Raw genomic sequence first — 27,457 nt, 5'->3', positions numbered from 1 at the left:
CTTTACAAGGGAGAATTACACAAGTTCCTCTTCTCCGCCTTCTCCCCCTCCCTCCCTCCCTCCCAGCGCTTCCCAGGACTTTCTGGGAGGGAGGAAGGGAGCGGGGAAGCAGCTGCCCCCCCACCCCCCGGCAGGCAGGGCCACCTGGAACTTAGGGGCTGCAGGGCCCTGAGGTAACGGGCCCCAGGGTCCTGGCATGCAGCTTGTAAGTCCCTTTTGGAATGCGGCCCTGCGAGCACGGGCTGGAGGACTCAGGAGGAGCAGGGGCAGCCAGTGGCCGAAGAGAAGCATCGCTTTCCCCTTCAAAGCCGGCCAGAGAGAAGCGGAGAGCCGCCCACGAACCCCCTGCATGAAACAGGAGCTGCCCCAGGTAAATGCTTTGCACCTCCTGCCTGCCCCGGCCCTGAGCCTCCTCCTGCACCCCCACCCTGAGCGCCCTCCTGCACCCTAACTCCCTCCCAGACCCCCAGAGCTAAGCCAGGGGCACCTCCCCACCACAGTACTGTACAGTATATGATGCCTTTTGTCTGCCCCCCAAAAAATGCATGTACATTAAATCTACATTTACATTAAATCTTATGGGAAAATTGGATTAGTTTAACATTGTTTCACTTAAAGTTGCATTTTTCAGGAACATAACTACAATGTTAAGTGAGGAGTTACTGTACCTGTTTTAGCATTATTTAATTAACTTTCACTCAGGATCTTGAATGCATATGGATCAATGGAAGGAGTACTGGCTAGGGGTGTTACAAATCACTGAGAAAACAGCATGATTAACTTCTTACACACGTCTATAATGTATGGGAAAGAAAATTGTGGGAGTATTGGAAACTTCAATTTGGGAGATGTATAAGACCTCTAGCACACTGCCAGTAGTAAAACATCATTAGTTTCTAAAAAGTATAGATAACTTTTGAGGTATTTTGTGGTAACTTTATTTTGGATATCATTGTGGTGGATAAAGATGAATAATCCATTGCTTGACTGGAAGTTGATATTTGTCTAGGAACTAGTGATCACGACCTGATTTAATATGGGTAAACCGAGGATAGAGCTATCCAGTAATATGTATAGTTGGTGCTTCAAAAGGGCTAATTTCCCAAAGCTGAGGAAACTTCATAACAAAGTAAAATTGGGGGGAAAAATGACTTAGTGCAAACAGCTCTCTCAAATATTCACACTGTGCTGTTCTTATTTCATGCTGATAGTTACATTATTTCCTGTACTTGAAATTAATATATTTTTCATATTTTTAAATAGGTAGTAATCAACTGACAGGTAGTTAAAAGGTTTCTTCCGTCACTACTACCACTGATGGAGCCCCATCTGTAGTGGCAACAATGAAAGCACTAGTGTAGGCTGACTGCCTAGTAGATAAAAACTGATTAAAACATCAACAGCTAGCCCAGGGGTAGACAACCTATGGCATTCATGCCAAAGGCGGCACGCAAGCTGATTTTCAGTGGCACTCACACTGCCTGGGTCCTGGCCACCGGTCAGGCTCTGCATTTTAATTTAATTTTAAATGAAGCTTCTTAAACATTTTAAAAACCTTATTTACTTTACATACAACAATAGTTTAGTTATATATTATAGACTTATAGAAAGAGACCTTCTAAAAATGTTAAAATGTATTACTGGCATGTGAAGCCTTAAATTAGAGTGACTAAATGAAGACTCAGCACACCACTTCTGAAAGGTTGCCGACCCCTGAGCTAGCCTATGCTAGCACTGCTACCACTAATGGAATGTCACAATGGAAAATTTCTAGTAAAATTCTTCTGTGAAATAGACCTATGTCTTTGCCTATTCTACAAAAATATTTAATTGCCAAGAAAGTTCCCTAATAATCATTCTCTAGGGCTGTGCCTACACTAGCAGATTGTCACTGTAATTCACTGGCTTTGCAGCTATAGTGAAGACAGTCCTCAGACATATTTGTCATCATGGAGTGACTCTGGTGGTGTATTATGGTGACTGCGAATGTAGATGAGACACAATACTATTTTGTGGCTGGAGGGAGTGCAGGGGTAACCCCACCCCCACCCCAAATGTCATAAACCATTTTAGAAAACCCTGTTTTTGCTTGGGTATCTAACAGGATTAAAAATGTGGTTCTGTAACATGGTTTATAACATTTATTTTCTTCTCTTTGCTTATGTGGACAGGAAAGCCTTGTTACAACATGTTTTAATGACCGTTGTATTGCATTTAAAACTGTATTCCCTAAAAATAAAGTTAAAACTTGTTAAAATTTTATAGCTCTAATGGTCATTTTGACATATAATCTTAAATATGTTAATACCTTGACTTGCATTTGTCCTTCGTTATTTTACTACTTTTTGTAATCAGACTTAACACTGACTTTTATTTATAGCTGCTGCTATGTAAGTCGAAGATTTAACCAGCTATCAAGTCATGATCCATTGTGGAAAAGACACTGCAAGAAATACTGGCTTTTATCTGAGTAAGTAAGGGTACTCTTATCTTGCGGGGGAAAAAAATTAGTTTGCAGCAGTTCTTTTTAACCAGCTCATTTGGTTAACAGCACTATTTTTGCATAGGATCTTTCAGAATAACATTGCAAAATGCTTCATAGCCTCTCGTGGTCTTTAAGTAATGCTTTGTAGATCCAATATTAACAAAAGTTGTGAGATCAGCTGTACTCTGATATCAACTGAACAAAGTTAATGTTAGCTCTCGAAGATACTCCTAGAGATTTGTTTAATATTGTTACTTCTGTGATACATGGTGGATTTGGCCTCCTCTTTAGGAATGGAGATGGATTCAGGGAGCAATTCAGGTAATTTTTACACAGTGCCACAATTTTGTGTGGTGCTTTTCAGACAGATGATGATGATGATGAAGGCAATGTTTTAGTCATGGGGGGACGGGGGGCGATGACCCGGGAGCCCTGCTGATGCTGGGGGCAGGGCTTCCTACCAGCTCCATCCCTGCAGCTCCTAGGTAGCGGAGGCAGGGGCCAGGGCAGGGCAGCTCCCAATGGGAGCTATGGGGGGACACCTGCAGGCGTGGGCAATGTGGAGACCCCTCCACTACCTAGGAGTTCAGGGGTGCCCCCCACCCCAGGTAAGCGCACCCCCACACCTCCCAAACCCCTACCTCCAGCCCTGAGCCTCCTCCCACACACCCAAACTGCTGCTGCTGGCCCAGGGGCTGCCCGGCTCGAGTAGCCCCTGGGCCAGCACCACCCACAGACTTGCCGCCTTAATGATGTCCCTGTTCCAAAGAACTTACCAGCTAAGACCATGATCCTGCAAATGCTTTGCATGGATGATATTCCATTGACTTAATTGAAGTGCTGCACAGATGCAGAGGTCAGACTCTAATGAGATTGGGACTTAAATTTAGGCAAAACTCAACAAATGATGACACATGGGGAATGGAGGGCACACATCATAAAATTACAGTCACTGTCACTTTACTTGCAATCTCTGAAAATAAAATGACTGAATATTTCCATTTTGCAAATGGATATTGTATTCTATTTACATGTTCTCATTCAAACTAAGAATCGGTAAACACAAAAGCATTTCCTAACTTTTACATGCTTAGTAGTATTTGGAAATGGCCTTCTCTCTAAAATATAACTAACCTGTTAGTTCCACATCTGAAAGCTGCATGAGAGACAAGAAACTGCCCATTTTGAATAGAATAGCCTAAAAACAACTTAGTGGAAATATACAAAATGGAGAATTCTGTTTCCCTTCATACATACCCAGTATTGCCAGTCCTCCCCCTCAGCTTCTACCAAGATGTTAGGGGAGAGGGATAGCTCAGTGGTTTGAGCATTGGCCTGCTAAACCCAGGGCTGTGAGTTCAGTCCTTGAGGTGGCCACTTAGGGATCTGGCCTTGGTCCTGCTAGTGAAGGCAGGGGGCTGGACTCGATGACCTTTCAAGGTCCCTTCCAGTTCTAGGAGATGGGATATCTCTATTAATTTATTTAAGAAAGCTAACTAGTTTTGCGCCTCAGTTGGTCAGTCAACAGTTCCAAACAGAGGCGGATTAAGATCTTTGTGCCCAGTGGCTGGAACCAGAGAGGACCAGCATGGCCATGGCCCTGCCCCCTTTTAAAAGTGGGAGGGCCATGCCTGCCCACTTTTTAACATGGGTGTAGTAGCCTCAGGCAGGCATGGCAGGGGCTGCACTTCACCATAAGGGAGCTGATAAGGTGATAATAATTTCCCCAACTATAAAGCACAGTGATGCGGGTCTGAGATTGGCCTTAGCTCCCACTCACCATGGGGCCCTGCTCCTCCTCTTCCCCCCTCTGAGGCCCTGCCTCTTGGCCAGGCCTGAAGCCAGAGCCACCTAGGGAGCCCGGGCCACTGTGGGGAGCCCTGGACCCTCCACCTGCCCTGGGTGGTGCACCCTGGGATGCGGGTACATGGGCCAGGTGCTGCTCTTACCACCCCAGCCCTCCACTCAGGGCAGGTGGAGGGTTTGAGGCTCCCCATAGCAGCTCAGGCTTCCTGGACAGTTCTTACCACAGCCCAGCTCCAGCATCTGGCCTGAGCAGGAGGCAAGGCCACAATTCCAGCACCTGTTATGTGACACCCCCCCATGCTTTTACACAGGTTCCAGTGCTCCTATAGGGGCCCCCAAATTGGCCGGGGCCCCTGGGCATGGGTGCCTGGGACTGTGTGTTAATCTGCCACTGGTTCAGCCCTCTAGCAGCTCAGGAACACTCAGTCCTGGTAAAACTTTCAACAGTCAGCCTTGGTGGATGGGCCATATCATTGTATCTGAGCCTCCTAAATGGCAGTGCCTGGCATGCTAGTCTGATCTGAAACTTCTGTCCTTGTATAAAAAGGCCTAAGGAGATAATTATTTTGGGAGTTCATTTTCAGTGTTACTTACTTTGATGAATGGTTGTTCTTTAAGTCTGATTTTTATGGGAACTATTTTTAAAACTTAAATAAGGCCACGTGCTTTCCCTAACCAGGCTCCCACCACCTTTTCCTCACTCAGCTCTTTCGAAGACTTCTTTTATGATGCATACAAGAATGAATTGATAACAATTCATAAACCTTCCAAGTTATTACCTTCTCTGTTTGTCTTAATGTGTTCTGTCTTCTCTGTATCTGTTTTTTACATTGTGAACTCTCTGAAGACTGAGTTTATTTGTGACTTAAATGCTGAAATGTTCATTGCTGGTTCTACAAATGAATAAAAGCTGAATTCCCTGCTATTTGTCTCAATTTATAATGGGCGTTTGTTTGTTTCTTTTTATTGCAGGAGGTGCTCTTTGGAAAATAAAATCTCATCTACATATGAAATCTTTATTTTAATTGTCACCTCTATTTTCGTGACCTGGTTTCTGGTCCCGTAGTCCTTATTTAGGCAAAATTGAGAAAGGACAGCAGGGTTGGACTTTTTTTTTTTTTTTTTTAACTTAAATGCCTTCTGCACATGCAAGTTAAATTGATCTGATTTAGTTTTCTACAAGTTCCTGAGTTTAATAATGGCCCACAGTCCTCTAAAGAAAAGATGACTGGCTGAAATGTAGTTACTTGCAAAGGAAATTAAAAATTTGAATAGTTCCATGAATTAGTTGAACATCTGTACCTTCACAGGACTGAAGTGTATCTATGTACACTGTTATAACATAATGTTATCATTTTACTTAGCAAAACCCTAACTGCCTAAGCAATAACTTGTTGTTTTTAAAGTGAATTTGTTAGACTAGAAATTTATCATATTTTTATTCTTGTCTATTCAGGGCAGAGAAGACTCGGAGAAAGCAGAGCTGGAAGGCTATCTTTATAAGTATTTACTCTGATTTAGGAAGGTATATTCAATATTATGCTACACTTAAAAAAGCGTGGGATGATATAGAGAGATACTTGGGACAGCGGTGTCCCCGGATGATTGGTTCTTTGAAAGGTATTGTATAAACATTATTTTTGTTTTTAAAGCCAAGATATATTTGTATCGTTCTAAAGTTTTACACCCACTGCATAATCTAGGTGCCCTACGTAAGCAAAAGCACCAACTTTTATCAAACTGAACTCCAAAAAAGATTATCCCGAATCTTAGACATGGTCCCATCCTTCCCTCTGTTTCTCACTGATTTCCCAAACTTCTTGGACAAGTCTGAGAGAACATGTGGGCCCATTTCTTGTCCTGAAGGCCTTCAAATCCAGGGTCAAGTGAACCAAGACATGAAGCGAGGTCCAAAGTTGAGCCCCTCCACAACAGTGACCTGCTGCTAGCTCCTTCTCTATTAAATCGGCATAAGTGTTTTAAGAATTATCACCGGGAGGGGGAGAGTAAGGGTGATAGTTTTTCAAGTAGTCCGGCCCAGTAAGTGTCATTGGTAAAACAAACATCGTAAATTCAGCTAGGAAACTGTTGGTAGGCAGCAGAGATTCCAGAGCAGTGACAAAACCTGGGTACTTCCTCTGTGCCTTCCTCAACACCCATTTGGCACTTCTGTTCATACACTCCTCTCACTGTGCTCTCTGCAGCACCATTAACTTGGGGAGGACTTGTAGCCGGGTAGCCGAGATCAGGTTTTAAAAAGGCTGAGATGGGGTGAGGTATTATAATTTCCCTGAGTGAATCCTTAGGGTAGGAATTGAAAGGGCCTAAGTTAAGGTTGCCTGGCTACTGTGTGGAAAGTGTTACTCTGCATTTCCTGGTTTTCTAATATTTGTATCTTGATTTTTTTTATGTAAATATTCTTAACTCTACATGTCTGTTGTGGAATGTTTAAATTTTAGGAATCTAGGCTGAGATCCTCAAAGGCGTCTAAGGGAACTTGGCTGCCTAACTCTCTTAGGCTCTTTTGACAATCGCAACCAAACTCCTGTTCTAGAAGGACATGAAGAGCTCAGAGTAGTGTAGAGGAAAGGATGGTCAGATGGCTAGGCTGCTAGTCTGAGACTCAGGAGACAGCCTTGGGTCAATTCCCTACTATGCCACACGCTCCCTCTGTGACAAGTCACTTAATGTCTCTGTGTGACATTTCCCCATCTGTAAAATGGGGATAATAGCACTTCCTACCTCAGAGGTGTTGAGTATAAGTACATTAAAGATCAAGGAACTTGCATACTGCAGTAATAGGGGCCACATTAGCACCTAAAATAGGGTTGAGGTCCTGCAGCCTTAACTCCATGTTAACTACTTTTTGTTGTTTGTGGATTTTCTTGTATCTGGCTAGTCTTTCACAACTAGGTGTCTGGTTCAAATCCCTTCCTGGTCACTACATTCACCAGTAGTAAATACTGTCTTGTGGCTGTTGGCCTATGTTAAACGTGGTGTGTGTTTGTCCAAGCCCAATTTCCAGAGGATGAATGTCCAGGTTGCACAAAGCACTATAATCACTGGCAGCCTCAGCAAAGAGTCCAAAGATTGAATTATTGTGAAAATTTAACTGCCTTCTTATTGAATAAGAGGCGCCATACAGTGAGGAAACCTACATTGCTTTTGCCTGTACTGCACCTATCCTGTAATTAAATAGGGATATTGTTTTGATGGCTATCAGGGTGTCATAATAGTGTGATGGTAGTATTTAATATTTTCATTTCAAGACTTGGATAATAGAGTCGAGAGTTCGCTTATAAAACTTATGCATGACACCAAGTTATGTGGGGTTGCAAGTGCTTTGGAGAGCAGGATTAGATTCAAAATTCCCACTCTGGTCCCGCAGGGGAACGAACGGGGCTGGGCTGCCGATGCCTCCGCCCCGGGGCCGCTGCGGGATTTCACCACCTGGGCAGCAGCCCAGACGTGACTGGCCAGGGGCTGGGAGCGCGCAGCGTGCGCGCTGCTGGGTTCCCGCAGCAGGCCCAGGCTCGGGGGGTTCGAGCCCGGGCGCCAGAGCCGCAGCCGCCGAGCTTGGCCATCGGCCGCTTCCTTCCCCCGCGGCAGTGGGAGCTGCAGCAGCGGCTGCTCCCGAGTCCCGCTGCCCAGGGGGGGAGAACAGCTGCCGCCTGGCCCCGCGGGCTGCCCCCCTCCTCTCCCTACCACCCAACTGAGTCCTGCCTGCTCGGGGCCAGGCCGGACTCTTACTCACCCCGGCCCCGCGCTTCCCCTGCGTCTCCGGGCCTCCCTCCAGCGCTTGCGGAGGGAGGAGGAATGGTGAGCCTGGGGAAGAGGCAGGGATTCGGGGAGGGAGCCAGCCAAACGGGGGAGGAGGGGGTGGAGTCCGGGGGGGGGAATGCGAGCACTTCCGAGCTCCAGGCTCCGGCGCATTTCCTTGTTTGTCCAGTGAGACGCGGGACAAACAAGGAAATATCGGGACGTCTGGTCACCCTAATCTGGGGGTCCTAATGGGTCACAAATTGAATGAGTCAACAATGTGATGCAGTTGTGAAAAAGGCAAATATTCTGGGGTGTGAGGTGTCCTATGTAAGGCACAGGAGGTAATTGTCTTGTTCTACTCAGCACTGGTGAGTCCCCAGCTAGAGTACTGTGTCCACTTCTGGGTGCTACACTTTAGGAGAGATGTGGACATGTTGGAGAGAATCCAGAGGAGAGCAATAAAACTGATAAAAGGTTTAGAAAACCTGATCTTTAAGGAAAGGTTAAAAACTGGGCATGGTTAGTCTAAGAAAAGAAGACTGAGGGAGGACCTGATAACAGTCTTCAAATATATTAAGGACTGTTATCAAGAGGTCGTGATCAGTTGTTCCCTTGTCCACTGAAGGTAGAAGTAGTAGTAATGGGCTCAATCTGCAGTGAGAGAAATTTAGGTTAGATATTAGGAAAAACTTTCTAATTGTAAGGCTAGTTAAACTCTGGAATAGACTTCCATGGGAGGTTGTGGAATCCCCATCATCAGAGATTTTTAAGAACAGGTGGACAGACACCTGTCATGGGTGGGCAAACTTTTTGGCCCGAGGGCCACATCTGGGTATAGAAATTGTATGGTGGGCCATGAATGCTCATGAAATTGGGGATTGGGGTGTGGGAGGGGGTGCGGGCTCTGGGGTAGGGCCAAAAATGAGGCGTTAAGGGTGCGGGAGGGGGCTCCAGGCTGGGACGGGGGGTTGGGATGCGGGGGAAGTTAGGGCTCCGGCTGGGGTGCGGGCTCTGGGGTGGGGCTGGGGGTGCAGGAGGGTGTTCTGGGCTGCAACCGAGGGGTTTGGAGGGTGGGAGGGGGATCAGGGCAGGGGCACAGGAGTGCAGACTCTGGGTGGCGCTTACCTCAAGCAGCTCCCGGAAGAAGTCCCCCTTCTGGCTTCTACACTGAGGGGCAGCCAGGCAGCTCTGTGCGCTGCCCCGTCTGTGGGCACCACCCCTGCAGCTCCCATTTGACGCGATTCCAGGCCAACTGCGGGGTTGGCGCTTGGCGTGGGGGCAGCGTGCGGAGCTCCCTGGTTGCCCCTATGCGTGGGAGCCAGAGGGGGGACATGCTGCTGCTGCTTCTAGGAGCCGTACAGCGCCATGGAATGCGCCGAGCGGGGCAAGCCCCAGACCCTGCTCCCCAGCAGGAGTTCAAGGGCTGGATTAAAACGTCTGAAGGGCAGGATGCGGCCCCCAGGTCATAGTTTGCCCACCGCTGGTCTAGGTATACTTGGTCCTGCCTCTGTGTGGGAGGCTGGACTTCATAACTTCTCAGTGTCCCTGTTTGCCTTACATTTCTCTTATTCTGTATTAATAAGTTTGTTTTGAAGACCCAATTTAAAACATCTCTGCATAAAAAAGATATTTAGTCAAGTGGTTTTGAGCTAAAATTCTCTTTAAAAAAAAAAAATCAGTCTGTAGCCTCATATTAACTTTGTCTTATGAATGTTTGCTTGTAACATCAGAATCTATAAAGCAAATTGAATGGATTTAATATATTTTAAGGGCTTCTAATTTTTAGTGCTTTATAACATAAAATGTACTCAGGCAGGTTTATAGGTATCTATTTGGTCCTATTCCATATAAAGCCAAAAGAACTCAGACCTTGTTAAGCTTGTTTCAGTCTTCTGTGTGAAACTGACCAGAAGCTGTGCTGTTGGCTCAAGTTGGGGTGTGGAATAGCAAAGCTCAGAAGCAGAGAAGAAATTTCCCCTCCTACAGAGAGAAATTTCCCCTCCTGGGGTTTACTCTTGGTGATTACTAGGTTGTGATTTTTTTTTTATTAGAAATATTTGGAAAACACGTTTGTAACTGTTTACAATGACTATTAAATGTTGCTTTTTTGGTACTTTATTTTTTAAATAGGTTTTAATTCAGTAATAGATTTTTAAAATAAGAAGGGACAATTAGATCATCTAGTCTGACCTCTTGTATAACAGTGGCCATAGAATTTCATCCTGTTGTCCCTGGATTGAGCCCAATGTTACTGATATAAACATACAGCCAAATTCAGGAGCAACTTTACTTAAATTAAATGGAATAGCTCCATTGAGAGAGTAGTTGGCTAGCCCTAGGAAATCATAACATGGGAAATGTTCACTATGTGCAACATTATCACAATTTTATATAGTGGGAAGAGCAAATCTCTTTCAGGATCTCAAAAGAGACACCATATGAGAAACTTAGAGTAACTGAAGCATCTCCAAGATTGGCTTTTTCATTGTCTTTTTGCTGGAAATTTAAAGTGGCCATCTCCGCCTTTAGTGAAACATTCTAAATTGTATGGTAATGATCAAAAAAAGAAAATCGGCACAACCTTTTTTTTATGGTAGCAACTAGGAGCTACAACTTGGTTGGCTGAGAGTGGCTGAGTCAGGACTCAGTCAACTAACTTCCAGTGGTCGGGGCAATGTTTCTTTTCTTTTAGGAAAGGTTCTAAGAGTGAGTCACTTTGTTTCTCCAGCCAGTGCTGTTGAAGAAACACCTACTTCTAATAGATTAGTATTGTTGAGATCTCTTAGGAGGCAAAAACAGACTACTGTTATATGAGTAACCCTTGTTCTGAAATTTGTGATATTCTGGTATTTTATGTTACCTAACACACTAGCGTACTATTGGAGTTAGTACCATGTAATGAACTCCCGGTTTGCTTGAAGAAGGAGATGGTAGTACAAATAATAATCTGAATTTTGAATGTTCTTAGATGTATTAGTTAAGATAATGCTGTCCATAATTATTCTTGCTATTGTGCCCAACGGTAAGCACCAATATCAAGGGTCATTGGTCAAAAATCCTACTTTTGAATTTAGAGAGTCACAGTGGGATGAATAAGGAGAGTGATAACCTTAATTCTGAATTTCTGGACTTTTGGATGATTCAGTCAGATCATTTCTATTTTTGTTTTCCTTTGCACTAAATGTAGAATAAGACTGCTCCTAAACCAAACAAAACTGTTTTTTAATTCACTGCACTTTTGTAATGTCAAATGCAGTTGAAACTTGGGTCCTTGTGGTGGCTGGAGGGGGCTTTAAAATGAGCTTTTTTTTAAATTCATTGTGCATTTGCTGGTGCCACTATAGCATAGCTGAAAAACTTAAAAACATTTAGTTAGGCCAAATTCTGCTCTGACATACAGCAATGCAGCTCCAGTGAAATGATTTAGGTTGCATTGAAGCCAAAGGGGTTGCAACTGTGTAAATGAAAGTAACATTTGTCTCTAGTTGTCTTAAGAGAGCCAATTTTTGTCAGGCATTATCCAATTGAATTTTAAGAGGGGTTTACACAAAGTAAAATACTTCAAGCAGGATCCAATTTATTGAGATAATCTCTGAAGCAACAGTTCTTGTTTCTCTTGTCTGAAGCTGCCACCTAAAAAAACCCTGTTTTTAATGTGTTTGCAGATAGTGTGCAGGAGGAAGACCTAGATGCTGTGGAAGCACAAATAGGTTGCAAACTCCCTGATGATTATCGGTGTTCATTTCGTATTCATAATGGACAGAAACTAGTTGTTCCTGGGTAAGGAGTTAAACCTACTATCAGCTCCGTTATTTAATTTATTTCTTTTTCTTCATGGTGGCCAGCTCAATTAAACTGAGACATGGAGTGAGGATTGCAATGCCTGCTGAGCAGGCTATGCAAAATATTATATACAGTATAGAAGTTAGCTATTGTGTTCTTTGGGTGAAATCTTCACAAGAATCTGTGTCCCACTGTCAGCGGTGCCTTAGCAGTGGGACCTAGGCATCTAAGTTCCTTTGCAATGGAGCTAGGATCCTAAATGCCCAAGTCACTTTTGAAAATGGGACTTTAATGCTTTTGGAAAGTTTTACCCTTCATAATTAACAAAATTTTAGCCCTGGATATTTATGGCCCTCAATTACACCAATATTTACAGAGTTACTCTGGATTCTCTGTGTTGTAATTGAGAGCAGAATTAGCCTATTTTGTACCAGAATTTGCAGAATAAATGGTGTGATAAAATGGTCAGGGAACTAATTTCCAGACCTGGCAATACAAGAATAGTCTTAAGTGTGGAGGTGGAACCACCGGAAAAACAGAAGAATAGAATAGAAATTTTGCACCCTACAAAATATAATTTTTAATTTTTTTTTTCCATATTACTGAAAAGATGAAGTCTCCCTGAAACGTAAAACTGACAATTCTTGATATCTTAAACAAGCGACTAAACATGGTTGCATATTGTGCACCTTCAAGCCTCTCACGTTTAGCACACTGGGCTGTATTTGAGGGAAAGTGACATGAGTGGTAGAAATACTTCCAAGAATGGTATGTTGATGGAAAAAGATGGGGATCTGAGAGGTGTGTTTGAGTTGGCTTTTGCATGTTTGTGGCACCTCTAACTTCTCACTGGGCGGTAGCTTGAGCCTTTTTGGGTATCTTTTTTTCCCCCAACCCTAGAATCGGGTGTGTAAGAAGTAACCAGTTCTGCATATTCATGAGGATGACTTGAGCCGTTTACAAGTAGGTATTCTAGAAGAGATTTTCAAAAGGGAATTAGGCAATGGGAGTGACATGCCTTGTTCCCCTTTGAAAATCTCCCCTCTGTGGACAAGTCAGTGATTTAACAAAAGCCAAGTGATGTAATGGAACTGGTCAGGAAATGGTAAAAACTTCTGGAAATGCTATCCTAGTATGACCCTCGAGCTATTAAATCCTGGCTTAATATTACTAATGTATCCAAACTGCACATTTTAAGAGAAAATAGTGAAAGACATAAAACAGCTTCTTGAAGGATCTGATCAGTGTTACTCTTGACACTTCAGAAATTTCCAAAGCTGTTTACCTGCCACATAAGAGTGTTGTCATGCTTAAGCAATGCTTTGGAGTAACTAGGCCTGCATGCTGAGACAGTTTACGTTTTTATCCTATTAACTCTTCCCCACTTCTTTTTTTTAAAGCAAGCTAAAAGTGTGAAAGCTCCCTTGACTTTTGTTTTGTTCTTAGTTCGAATACAGATACCTTGAACTAGGCACTGTGTGATTCTCTCTCCTTTCCCCCCACCAGCTGCCAGTTATGTTGCATTAGAATTAAAGCTCTTTCCAATGTCTTCCAACAAACACATCTCTCACCAGCCCATCTGTATTGGAAATATTTGTACGTATAGAGAGCTACTGGAGAATGTCCATCAAATTGTGCCAGAAAACAACAAGAATGCTGTAATCTGCAAAATTTTGTGGTGTTTAACACTACATGTCAAAGTTTTCATGATTATTTTAGGTGTCTGCTTTTTTTGATTTAGTGTGCGTTTATAACCTATGGCAGATTGGCCAGCTAAATGTGAACTACACCTCTACCCCGATATAACATGAATTGGGATCTAATGCGGTAAAGCAGCGCTCCAGGGGAGCAGGGCTGCGCACTCCGGCGGATCAAAGCAAGTTCGATATAACGCGGTTTCACCTATAACGCGGTAAGATTTTTTTGGGCTCCCGAGGACAGCGTTCTATCGGGGTAGAGGTGTATTTTTCGGATTCTACTGATGAACAAGAGAAGCATGCTTCATGGGGGTTTTCTTTTCCTTCCAAATGTAACTGAATAATTTTCAAGTCTATGTAAATCCTAAGTGCAGATCCATAAATCTGTATCTGTTAAAATAATTGCTGACTTGTTTCTTAACTATTCTTAAGGGATGAGCAGAGTTGTTGAATTTTATTAACTTCTTACATCTGGCTTCAGTCTCAACTCATTTTGTGAATGAATCTAGGTAACAATTACAGAGTAGCAGTCGTGTTAGTCTGTATCCGCAAAAAGAACAGGAGTACTTGTGGCACCTTAGTTAGTCTCTAAGGTGCCACAAGTACTCCTGTTCTTTTTTTTTTTCCTAGGTAACAATATGTCTTGTCAAATATTTGTTACTAAAGTTGACAATTTCTTGGCCTATAGAAACTAAGTATTCATGAATATTCCTTTTAGTCCTGAAAAGAGTTAATGCAAAACTTGAAGTGCAGAATATAGTCCCAGTATCTGCCTGTGAAGCTGCCCTATTATGCTATTTCAATGGTGAACAGATGTCCTAAGCTGCTTTAACTTGTGAGACAATTGACAGTCACCAGAATGTCCCAGAACTCCCTTTCTTCCTGTGCTCTGCATGGAAAATGAGCATGACCATATTGGTTAAAACCGCAAAGTTTTTTCTTACAGATTTCTTTTTTGTTTTTTGAGGGTAAGGCTGAGGACCTTATTCTGTAGAAAATGAATTGAGGACCTGATTCTGTAGAAAACATTACAATGCACACTTCTCTGGGTATAAGTATTATGCCTAGGTGGCAGAATTAGACCTTAGAATGAGTTGTTATTCATTGAGTAAAAGGTAAAAGCTATCTTTGCGTAGTTAATCAAGTGTTCATTGTTTCTATTTTTGTTGTTGTTCCTTCTAAGGTTGATGGGAAGTATGGCACTATCCAATCACTATCGTTCAGAAGATTTATTGGATATTGACACAGCAGCTGGGGGATTTCAACAGCGTCTTGGTTTGAAACAATGTCTTCCTTTAACCTTTTGCATTCACACTGGCCTGAGTCAATACATGGCACTGGAGAGTGTGGAGGGTCGTAATAAATATGAGATCTTCTACCAATGTCCAGTAAGGAAGAAATGTTTGTTTATAAATATATCTTTTTTGATAAAACTGGCATTTGTCCTTTGCATGTTATAAAACATGTGAAATATACAGTATGCACAGTTTAATGAGTGGATGCTCTGTATACTATGACTGAGAGCATTTAACTGGTAAATAAAAATATCTTTGAGTTACCCTCAGGTGTACACCAAAATTACACAAGAAGACTATTTAACACAACAGTGATGTGACCGTAGTGTGTAATGCAGTTACTCCTGGGGGAATTCTGTGCCACTGCGCAATGCAGAATTTTGCAGAAATTAACATTGTGCGTGCAGAATTTTCTTTCCTCCAAAGAAATGGGCTGCAGTGCTGCTAGCTGCTATTAGGGGCCACTGGACTCAGCAGAGCCCAGCTTGCACATAGAAGACAGTGCTGGGGGGAGAGCTAGAGGATTCCTGCCAGCTGCAGTTCCCAGCATGCCCTGAGGAAAGTAGAGGGCAGTGCGCAGGAAACTCTGTGCAAGCCTGGGACAGAGCATCAGGCTGTCTCTCCTTCTGGATCTCTTGGTTCTGGGGTGGAGGGGGACCCTGCAGCTGGGGATGGGGTGTGGGTATCTGGGCTGGGGGAGGGCCCCATGGTTGGGCTCTGAGGAGGAGGAGGATGTGTGGGTGTATTGGTTGGGGGGGCCTGCAGGTCGTTTTGTGGGCAAGGGGTTATGAGTGTCTGCCCCCCTGACTGGGCTCTGGGGAGGGGAAGGGTGCAGAGAAACAGGAACTGGGTTGTCATAGGGATTTCTTTAACTCTCTACTCCTGGGTGAATTTTTGTGTGTCTGTATTATAGATATACTTGCTGACAGGTATTTTGAAATAAATTACCAAAATAATTGAAACTGGCATGATTATGTAGTGTTGTTTTGACAAATAAAATTTGTGGATTTTTCCAGAATTTTAAAATATTGTGCGCAGCTTTTTAATTTTTTTTGGTGTAGAACGCCCCCAGTAGTAATGATTGTAGCCAACTTCTTTGCAGATTTTAAGACCTCATCGGACAAACTCATCCCTGCTCTAATCTATTTAATTTGGTAGAATTATGCCAGGCATGAATTTGTCCCAATCTATTTCAGCAAGTCTCACTTTTTCATTGTTAAACTTTGTTTTGCACAGTGGGGGATTTTGGATTTAGCAGTGAGTTATAGACTTGTTTTCTAGAAACAGCAAAAGAGGAAAAAAATTGAGTATGATCTTTTTGAGAAATATATGTTGCTCACTCTACAGTGAAAGAACAGAAGATCAGTTTCTTTTTAAAAAAAGACACGCAATTTAATCTTATTGAAAGCTTTATAAAATTGCTTCTGATACTACAATGATGGCAACACCCTAATATCGGAGTCTGGTTATTCTCGCTTGCACTGGTATAATTCCATTGATTTCAGTGGTGTTTACTCCTAAGTCTCATTAGTGTGTGTGTGGAGAGAATCAAGCCCTCAGTTCCTGAACAGCTTTGTCTCTTTCACGGATTAAAGTGCGAGTATAGTCAGAAAAGGGATTGTCAAGATATTCTCTCTTTAATAAGTATCAGACGGGTAGCCGTGTTAGTCTGGATCTGTAAAAAGCGACAGAGTCCTGTGGCACCTTATAGACTAACACTTATTGGAGCATAAGCTTTTGTGGGTGAATACCCACTTTGTCAGATGGATTCTCCACACGCTATTCATCTGACAAAGTGGGTATTCACCCACGAAAGCTTATGCTCCAATATGTCTGTTAGTCTATAAAGTGACACAGGACTCTGTGTCTCTTTAATAAGTGGGTCTGCTATCTGTGTTCTATTTTATTGATAGGAAAAAAAAATTCCTGCTCTGGTTAACATTGCTGAACCAATGCAGCTTGTCCACTGTCAACAACAAAATTATTTACTAAAGTCCAGTAGTAGATTTTGTACTACCTGTGGAAAATGCACAGAGTGAACTCTGACTTCCCTATTCCAGGTTGAGTTTACAGCATTAGCACTTTATAAGCTAACTTTTAAAATATTTGTTAGAACTTCCTAACTGGTCAGGTTGTACATTACATACTAAACTGTGCATTTTAAAAACCTACACCAAGGTTAAGTCTGAAACCCTCAAAAGCAAGGTCACTCACATTCAAAAATAAACTATTCTTAATTATTCTCACTGTACTAAAATTATTGCAGTACATATTACTTGGCATCACAGTAGAACTGCAATGACAAGCAACAACAGAAGATACCTTGGCTACAGTCTTAGTCTTAATTTTGAATTGGAATTAAGCTAAAACCCCTTGAAAAACAGTTGATTAAACTGCTGACCTAATTCTAGCTGTCCATGGGATTCAGCGCAAATTTGTAAAGAAAGATGCCAGGAGCTTAGAACTCTCAAGTAACAGACTTTATCATAGAACCTTAACCTGTTAGGATTTCCTAGTTATTTCTTCATGTGTAGCAATGGGAGTTCTAGTCACCTGACATTGATGGGGACATTGAAAAAAATCTTGTACACCTTTTTTATGTTATGCTAAATGTCTATTTTGCCTGGACTATATTATGAGAAATTGAAGGCATTTAAATGTTAATATTTATGTTCCTCTGGAGACAATACAGACCCTTTGGTAGGAAGGAATATAAAGATAGGAGCTCTAAAAATGAGGTGGAATTAGTTTTCAGATTATTCTAAGGCTGATTTTTTTTTTTTTTTTTAAATGATGCAGGAAGCCTGATTTTCAAATGCGATCTCCTTAGTGGAATGTCCCAGTTGTGTGTTTGAATGCTCATCTTGGCACTTAGGCACATGGGACAGACATTTGTGTCTTAAATACTGATTGTGGGATTTGGATGCTCTATTGAAGAAGCTAGGTTTGGGCCTAGATAATACTAGGAAAATAGTCAGGTATTTAGGATGTCAAGAAAAAACATCAGTCTGCTTTTCAATATACACACTTAATTTTTGTTCCTTTTCTAGGATCAGATGGCCCGTAATCCATCTGCTATTGATATGTTCATTACAGGTAAGAGCATGTTTAAGTGGGAGGGAGGGGAGAGGAAACATTCATGCAAAAAATACCTTGTTTAGAGATGCCAGCGTATCTAAGCACTTCATTCTGTCTTAAGTTGCATATGTTAATAAAAAATATACCTATGCTGAGAGCTGTTTAGTACATTTGCACAACATTTTGACCTGCACAAAGTAAGCACTAAACTTGTACATGTATTCTTACTGCTAAGAAACTTATAACCGGTATTGGAACTTGAACAATTAATTGAAATCAGTTATAAAACCTTTTTATTTTCCTACTAATGCTTGTTACTTCACACCTCTGTTTTTGAGTTATTCAATACACTGGTCAGTCTGACAAAACATGTAGCAACCTTTAGGGTAACCATCGGAGGAGCTGTCGGAGATTGGTGGTTCAAAAACACCGTGAAGTGTAGCCTGGGAGAAGGAATTTTTAGTAGCCTTTGCAACCATGTCACAGATTCAATATATATTGTGCCTCTCAATTAAAATTTCTTCTAAATGTAACTATACCTGAAAAGGAAAATGTTCCTGGATTTTTCAGGTTCTCTTTAACTGCATTGTTCAAAGCATAAGGAGGTGAGAGAGAGATTTCGGAGTCATTACTTGATGACTATAGAATCCTTATGATGATCTGTTGACATGGGCTGGGACTGTAGTAGAAAGTTTCTCAAATCTTTTTTTTTTTTTTTCCCTTTTCTACTGAAGGCTATTGGTAGGGCCCTATCAAATTCATGGCCATGAAAAACATTTAACGGACCATGAAATCTGGACTCCCCTGTGAAATCTGCTCTTTTGCATACTTTTACCCTATACTGTACAGATTTCACAGTGGAGACCAGCGTTTCTCAAACTGGGGGTTCTGACCCAAAAGAAGGTTGGGGTGGGTCACAAGGTTATTATAGGGGGGTTGTGGTATTGCCACCCTTACTTCTGCACTGCTGCTGGCGGCAGCGCTGCCTTCACAGCTGGGCCCACATGAATCATGAAATTTACTATTTAAAAAAAAAATCCTATGATCATGAAATTGATCAAAATGGACCATGAATTTGGTAGGGCCCTAGCTATTGGCTATGGAAGCCTTCAACTAACTGAACTGCTTTCCTGTTGAGTGAAAACAGAACCTTAGTTTAGACTCCCATTAATATGCATAATCTATGCTAACCTGCATCACAGGTTGTTTCTAATGCAACACCAATCATGAGTAATAGCCCCACTGGGCCATGCCATAATATTTTCATTTATGGGTAAAAGAAAAGGCAAGAGAAACTCTTACTAAGACTTCCTAGTCTTCTAGTCCTGCAATTTTGGACTTGCAATGGCTGTGTATTGGAAAACATGTAACTTATTCCACCCCAGTGGTAGCTGTATTGCAGTTCTGGGTGAGGAAATCACTATGTCGTCTTCCTCACAAGAGTGTTGAGGTTTACTGTCTCGTTCTTTGAAATCTTCAGATGAAAGGTGTTGTAGAAGTTCAAAGTACTATTCTAATTATTTGCAATTTGTGAGGAAAATGAACTGTTTTAGAGATAGTGACTGCAGTGATCTAGTGTTAATTATCACTTTGGGTTGGCCTTGTCCTTATGGAAACAATGACTTCCAGTTGTTGTGGACCAGTATCCTGGCACAGCACATTCCATGTAGATGAGAAGATTAATCTGCTAAGTATTTCCTACTTCCATATAAAAAACAAGTGTTCAAACTGCAGAGTGAATCATACAGCTAGTGTGCACCCCAAACTCTAGCATTTCAAGGCCAAGACAAAATGTTGAAGATGATTGGGTGGGGTGATGGAAGAAGGAAAATGGAGAAGATAAATTATTGGAGACTTCTAAGCAACAGAGGAGCCCCAAAGATGGCAGGACACTACAAATAATTAAATGTTTTTTTAGGGCAAAATTAGGAACAAGTGATGAGTAAATTGTGTTAATTATTGCTTTGTGCCATAGCAACCCTGTGTAGCTTGTGAGAAATAGAATATTATGAAATAATTAACTTAAAAACAAACACATTTCACATCAATAGTTCTTTAAATTTTGGTTTATATTATTGATCTTCCACTACTAAAACCCATAATACGTTGCCTGAATTAATTGAATTACCTATAGCTTATTTCACTTATAGAGGATAATGTCTTGTCTTTGAGGACTTCGTTCATTAAAGGGACTCTGTCAAGGTTGAATCTGCCCAATTATTGAATTTTTATGATCCTGATAAATCCAGCTGTTCTCAAAATGATGACTGCAGGTTTTTGGAAAGCTGTTTCTATATTGGGTGACCTATAAACTCAGAGCTCTGAGCTTGTGGTGGTAACAGGTGTGCATGTTGCACATTCTTCCACCCTACGTCTTGTGAGTACAGAAACTTACAAAATTTGCTAGATTTCTTAGAAACTTTAATACCTTACCTGTTTATACATGCAGATCCCTACAAACCAAAACCAAGTTGGTACGTCCAGTAATAGACCTACCAGCTTTAGCAAATAGAATATTGGATTAACTGTGGAGTACAGTGCCTAGGAAATAGGTATAGTAATTACATTACTTGTAAAGCCACCATCTCCTTAAATCATGCAGTACCAGCAAAGGTCTAAAAGGCAGTTGTTAAAGTATAAAAGCATCCAGAATTGTGCGAGGTACTTCACAATATAAATAGAAAGCCATGGTTCCTGGCCTGAAGAGTATACAGTCTCATTTTAGATGTGACACAGTGAGTGGAGGATAACAAGCAAACCATTTAAGCCATAATTTAGTTCCCAGCAAAAGCAGAGTTCAATTTTTTGAATAGAGCAGGATGAGGAATGTGTTACTCCACTACAGACGTCTGGGAATTGTTTATATTAAAGCCTACTAGCTTTTATATTGCCTATGTTTAAAAAAAAAAAAAGTGAATATTGTAACTGGCTTAATTATAAGAGTACCTGCTCTTGTAAAACTTTCCCTCTTTGGTGTCTAGGTACTTCTTATTTGGAGTGGTTCACATCTTATGTAAACAATGTCATAACAGGCGGCTATCCCATCATCAGGGACCAGATTTTCAGGTATTGTGACTTTTGATCTGTAGTGCAGCATAATTATAAGGAAGAGAAAATCAATCTATTTTAAATGCTGATTTTTTTTCCAAACAGCTGGGTGCAGATGTGTATGACATGAGGATAAATGGATGGAGAGAAGAGATATGTAATATATACAACAGATATAGCTGCAGAAATCTAAAGGCTTAAACTAATCCTGTTTTGTTACCAGGAATATTAGAACTAGTAGCATCACACTGAAGGGATTGTAATTAATACCAGCTCTAACTCATCTGCCTGCCAAGAACTTGAGGTGCAAAATAAGTGGGCTAGTGAGCAAGATGCAGCTGCAGATCGTGTAGGAATTTATTGAAGAGCAGTTCTGCATAGCTCAAAAGCTTGTCTCTCACCAACAGAAGTTGGTCCAATAAGATATTATCTCACCCACCTTATCTCTCTAATATCCTGAGGCCAAAACAGCTACAACAAAACTGGTAAACAAATGACATTTGCTATTTTAAATAAGGGATTCTTTCAGTTTTATATGGTCTATCTACTATTAATTTGAATGTTGTATTGAATACATGTATTATAATACTCTAAACAAACAAGAATTGGAGATGGATTTACCTTGAAGCTCCAAGTGCACTTCTCTAGATGTTTTTGTTTTTATCCTGGTTGTGTATAACAGTAATTCTCAACCAGGGGTACGCATAAGGGAGTACATCAACTCATATAGATATTTGCCTAGTTTTACAACAGGCTACATAAAAAACACTAGCAGTCAGTACAAACTAAAATTTCATACAGATAATGACTTGTTTATACTGCTCTATATCAGAGGTCCCTGAAGTGTGGGGCATGCCCCCCCTAGGGGGATGTGGAGAAAGGTCTGGGGGTCAAGGGTGCATGGTGGGACCCAGGCCAGCTCCCACAGGGGTGGGGAGGGAGTGCCACTCAGCTCCTCCCCACCCCCCGCTGTGCTCCAGTCCTGCCCCCAGCAGTGTCTCCGGCTCCTGGCACCAGCCCCAGCCTCGGTGCAACTCCGCTCCAGGCCCCGTGCCAGCCCCGTTCCTGGTTTGGAACAGAGACTGGGGGCAAGACCAGGAGCGGAGCTGCATCTGGTTGCAGGCCCGGCTGTCTGACCCCACTGCAGCCCAGCTGCGGCTCTGCTCCTGCCCCTGCCTTGGCCCCTGACCATAGCCCCACCCCCAGCTGTGTCCCCAGCCTTGGCCCCCTTACCTCTGTCCGAGGGCCCCCTCTCCACAGAGTCAGTCTGGCTTGGGGGGGGGGGGGGGGGGGGGGAAGCAGGGGTAAAGGGGGGAAAGACTCCCAAAAGTTTGGGGACTGCTCCTCTATATTATATACTATACACTGAAATGTAAGTACAATATTCATATTCTAATTGATTTATTGTATTACTTTGTCATTTTTACCATATAATTATACATTTTTTGAATAATAGTGGGCTGTGATGCTCTTTTGTATTTCTAAGTGAGGTGAAACTTGGGGGTATGTAAGACAAATCAGACTCCTGAAAGGGGTACAGTAGTCTGGAACAGTTGAGAGCCACTGATGTATAATAGCCCCTTTTAAGATTAATGGGATGCTGTAAGATGTTGCATCTCCAAAATAGATTTGTACACAACCTAATGTGAAGAATTGCATGAAGACATTTCTAAAGTCTGCTCTCGTAGTTTAAGGCAAATATTGCACTGTTGTACTAGTGCATTCACAAAGACTAAAGAATGACTAGTTTAATTTAGAGCTAATAGTCACACAGAATAATGAATATTTTTTTAATTTGGGGTTTAATAATCCAAAATACTATTAGTGTAGCATATGGAAACGTATTCATCAAAAATATCCTTTTAGCATCTGTATTGAACCCGCTGAATTGGGTTACACCATACAAAAGAAATTTCCAACTCTTTATTATGTTTCTGTTGCACAGGTATGTTCATGATAAGGAGTGTGTGGCCACAACAGGAGATATTACTGTTTCAGTCTCCACATCTTTTCTACCTGAACTCAGTTCTGTACATCCACCACATTACTTCTTCACTTACAGAATCAGGTGAGAATAGCAAATGGGCTATCTTCCTGATAACAGGAGAGAGTCCTGTCTGGAGTTCAAGCCTCATGATTGTTGCATGCGTACGCATAGTACTCAGAAGTATGGTAAAATATGGAGAAATTTAGATACCATATACATATGGGGCTTGGTGTACAGCATGCAATATATTTATTTTAATATAGTTTAAATAAAAAAGCTGTTTGACTATTTTAAAACTTGGAAAGGGTCTTATCGTTGTACTTTTGTTGGGGGGTTTCTTTTCACTAACAATATATAGCACATCACTTTGCAAACATGAAACATTTGTCACAATATTTGTCATGAGTTAAGGAGAGGTAGGTAAGAGGAATAATAAAGCTGGGATTAGTGCTCTGGTGTTCCTACTTTGGTCTCTACGCAGGTCACTAGAACATACTACTTTCTCTAAGCAGTAGGGAGTATAGGATAGTATTTTTAACATTTTATGGTTGTTTTTAGACATGTCAGTAAGGCGTTTCTAAGCAAAAAATATATTTGATTTGGGTCATAGAATTGAGATGTCCAAAGATGCTCTTCCTGAAAAGGCTTGTCAGTTGGACAGTCGGTACTGGAGAATAACCAATGCCAAAGGTGATGTAGAAGAAGTTCAGGGTCCTGGAGTCGTTGGTATGTAAACTGAGAGTTTGAGTTTTATTTTAGCATTCCGAGCATTCCAGTGATTAATGTGAAAATTCTGTAACTTCTGGTGGAGCCATTCTCAGAAATGATGCAAGATGGTGGCTATTCTCTTCTCTTAGCAAACATGCATTCTGTTCTACTTTCTCATATTGCATTGTGTGTAAGTGAAAGTGTTAAACATTAACTTCAATTTTAAAGGATCTTAAGGAATATAATTTTGGGGCATATATATTGTTGGGCAAATCTGTATATTAATATACAGTAGTTAATATTAGTATAAGTAGTCAAACCATTTAAAGATTCTTGAATTACTTAGATTGTAAGCTCTTTGGGACAGGAATTGTCTTTTTGTACAGCACTTAGCACATTGGGGTCCTGGTCCCTGAGTGGGGCTCCTAAGCATTTTGAGAATACAAATTAATATTAATAATCCTGAAGTCTCGAAAGCCATCTGTTTTTATCTATGTATCAGGGTTAACCGCATAAGTGCATGTCAGAAGACTTAAATATTTTTTGTGTTTGTTTTTTAGAAATGATTTGTAGCAATAGTTCTGATTTAAAAAAAAAAAACCAAAAAAACCTCTTCTTCCTGTGCCACCCATTCTCTCTTCCCCTCTCCCTCTCCCCTCCACCCCCCCCGGATGTTGTTTGGGCGTTCTTGTCCTTTGAGCTTGTTATAGTGACTCCTGTTCAGCAAGTTAGGCACTTCTGATTTAGTGAACAACGTTCTCTAAAAAACTGCTATTCACTTGTGACTGAAAGTGATGCAAAGATAACTAGTCACTAGACTGTTCATTTAAAACAGGATTTGTTACAACAAGCTTACCTCTTGTTATTTGTATAGTACAGTTACAGAAACACAAACTTTTGTTACTAGCTGTGTATTCCAGCAGAACTCTAACTGAACTTAATGGCTATAGAAATTAACTGTATTGCAAGGGAAAGTAAACGCTATTTATACCTATTTTAATTCAAAACTCCCAATGGCTGTTTGTTGTTTTTTGTATCTGCAGGAGAATTTCCAATAATCAGCCCAGGTAGAGTTTATGAATATACCAGCTGTACTACCTTCTCCACTACTTCAGGATACATGGAAGGATACTATACCTTCCATTGTCTCTACTATAAGGACAAGTTCTTTAACGTCATAATTCCCAGATTTCATATGGTGTGCCCAACATTCAAGGTGTCTACAGCACGCATGGTAAGCTGAGATACATTTGGTATTGTCATTTGTGCTAGGCTTTTATCCCTAACGCTTTTGCAGAAAACATGAATGAAATTAGCTCTAATAGAACAGTATAATATACGTTCTCTAGATAAAGGGCTTACCAGACTCCATAATCATGACACCTTTTTCCAGTTTTATAATTTTATTTCATTTCTTAGTATTATAATGTAGATAATTCCCTACAAGGGTGAAGGAAAAGACATACACACCCATATTTTGTAATTGTGTGTGTGTGTGTGTGTGTGTGTGTGTGTGTGTATATATGTATATGTGTATATGTGTATATATGTATATGTGTGTGTGTGTGTGTATATAAGAGAGAGAGAGAGAGACACCCCCCCCCCCCCAAATTTCCTGTCCCCTAATTTGAATTCCTCTGAATTCTTTGCGGTGATCATATAGCCAAGAGAATATAACACAATAGATTAATTGAATCTAACAATTATCACTTATGATTAAATGTTAATGTCACCTCATGCTTGAATTACTGTGTACACTTCATGTGCGGCTTCCCTTAGTTAATCCAAAAATTTGAGTGGAGTAATGGTCTGTCTGTCAAGCAGCACATGCTTGTTAGGTGCAGCATATGTCACTGGAGTTATAATTTGCATTTTGAATCAAAGATGGCTTGAAGCTAAGATGTTTAATTTTTATCCATGAATCCCTAAGAGCAGGTCTTCACTACGGGGGGGTGGGGGGGGGGTGTCGATTTAAGATATGCTAATTCAGCTACGCGAATAGCGTAGCTGAATTCGACCTATCGGAGCCGACTTACCCCGCTGTGAGGACGGCGGTAAAATCGACCTCCGCGGCTCCCCGTCGACGGTGCTTACTCCCACCTCCGCTGGTGGAGTAAGAGCGTCGATTCGGGGATCAATTGTCGCGTCCCGACGAGACGCGATAGTTCGATCCCTGAGAGATCGATTTCTACCCGCCGATTCAGGCGGGTAGTGTAGACCTAGCCTTAGTGGGTTGGGACCATCCTGCTTGATGGGCCACCATTTTCCCCTCCCAGTGGACGGAGACACTGAACTTCAGTCATCTTGACAATGAGAGTAGACTAGTAATTCCTCCATGAGGGGTCTGCTATTCTGAAATGGCTTCTACCTGCGCATTCTAGCCCAGATGCTAGCTCATGTCTGTGGACTTTCGGGGCATGCTTCCAGGCACATCTATTTATGCAGGCTATTGCAATGTTGGGCTTTGAGGGAGAACAGAGTTTGATATTCTGCAGGTGACTTAGGGCTTGTCTATACTTACGCGCTGGTTCGGCGGCAGGCAATCGAACTTCTGAGTTCGATTTATCGCGTCCAGACAAGACGCGATAAATCGAACCCAGAAGTGCTCCCCGTCGACTCCGGTAATCCTGCTCGTCGCGAGGAGTACGCGGAGTCGACGGGGGAGCCTGCCTGCCGGGTCTGGACCGCGGTAAGTTCGAACTAAGGTACGTCGACTTCAGCTACGTTATTCACGTAGCTGAAGTTGCGTACCTTAGTTCGATTTGGGGGTTTAGTGTAGACCAAGCCTTAGTTTTATGTTTTTGTAACTTGTGACATTGGCATCTTTGTAACTGTGAAATTGGATGGATACACCCTTATTTATAAATCTAAATTGTTACCTATTTGAGCTCTTTCTGTCTTGGTGTGACCTGATTGTGGTTTGCTTCCTTCTCCATCAGAAGAATGTCTCTGCTTTTCTTGATAGGAGAGAGGTTTCCATACATGTGCTAACCAGGCCTTTTAAGCTGTTTTGATTTTAAGATCAAAACAGACCTTAATGTTCATCTAGTCTACCCTGCACAACATAGGCCATGGAATTACACCCAGTAACTCCTGCATCAACTCCAAAAATTTAGTGAATTGCTGTTCTGTTGAATGATTATCTAGTTTTAAGGTTTGGAAGCAGCTGGTGAATCTGGGCAGCTTTGTTAGCTTGTTTTGACGTAAATATAAATTGATTTGATAAAATCTGTAAACTGTCCCATGTCTAGGTAGTTCAATGGAATGTAGGGTGTTTAATGGTTTTCAGGCCCTGTAGTTAAACACTCAAAGGAAGCAGAAGGCCTTGCAAAATCCAGAGCAGCAAAACAAAACTGAATTGACAAGCAAAAAGAGCCCAGAGTCAACCGATTCCATAAGAGGGAAATGAAGCTGCTAATTACACTGGCATCCATGTGCAGGGCAATGCTAAAGAGGAATATGGGCAATCAAGTGATGCAATTAGGAGAAGATTACTTTTTTAAAAAGCTATTTTGGGAAACTAGTACTGGTTTAGGCTGGTAACAGTGAATACAAAGTGCCAACCGAGGTCACACTTGTAACAGCTAAATTGCTTTTTTTTTTTTTTCTTTCCTTTGGTTACCTTTATTTAAACCAGGACCTCTTTTCTGTTCCACAAGTTGCAGAAATCACTTGCATTTGATTTGATAATTTCTCTGCCTCTTATACAGATGCTTAGCAGAGGATTATTGTATATTAAAGTTGAGTGGTACACTGATATTTTAGAGTATTCACTCAAATTCATACCTAGTGGCTTAAATTCTGCTCT

General features: G+C 41.6%; 1 protein-coding gene across 1 annotated transcript in view; it reads left to right on the top strand.

Moving 5' to 3' along the window:
* FBXO3 (F-box protein 3) overlaps nt 1-27,457 on the top strand; it is a 31,338-nt gene that overhangs the window by 1,237 nt on the left and 2,644 nt on the right. Inside the window, exons 2-10 of the mRNA XM_005304555.4 lie at nt 2,381-2,470; nt 5,748-5,911; nt 11,719-11,833; nt 14,717-14,921; nt 17,879-17,924; nt 20,888-20,972; nt 22,900-23,022; nt 23,552-23,667; nt 24,693-24,883. Coding sequence (XP_005304612.2) covers nt 2,381-2,470; nt 5,748-5,911; nt 11,719-11,833; nt 14,717-14,921; nt 17,879-17,924; nt 20,888-20,972; nt 22,900-23,022; nt 23,552-23,667; nt 24,693-24,883 — 1,135 coding nt within the window. The remainder of the gene's footprint in view (nt 1-2,380; nt 2,471-5,747; nt 5,912-11,718; nt 11,834-14,716; nt 14,922-17,878; nt 17,925-20,887; nt 20,973-22,899; nt 23,023-23,551; nt 23,668-24,692; nt 24,884-27,457) is intronic.

The sequence above is a fragment of the Chrysemys picta genome, chromosome 4 (genome assembly GCF_011386835.1).
Source record: "Chrysemys picta bellii isolate R12L10 chromosome 4, ASM1138683v2, whole genome shotgun sequence".
Lineage (NCBI taxonomy): Eukaryota > Metazoa > Chordata > Testudines > Emydidae > Chrysemys > Chrysemys picta.
Note: the sequence above shows the minus strand (reverse complement) of the source record. Positions and strands in the feature narration are given on the sequence as shown.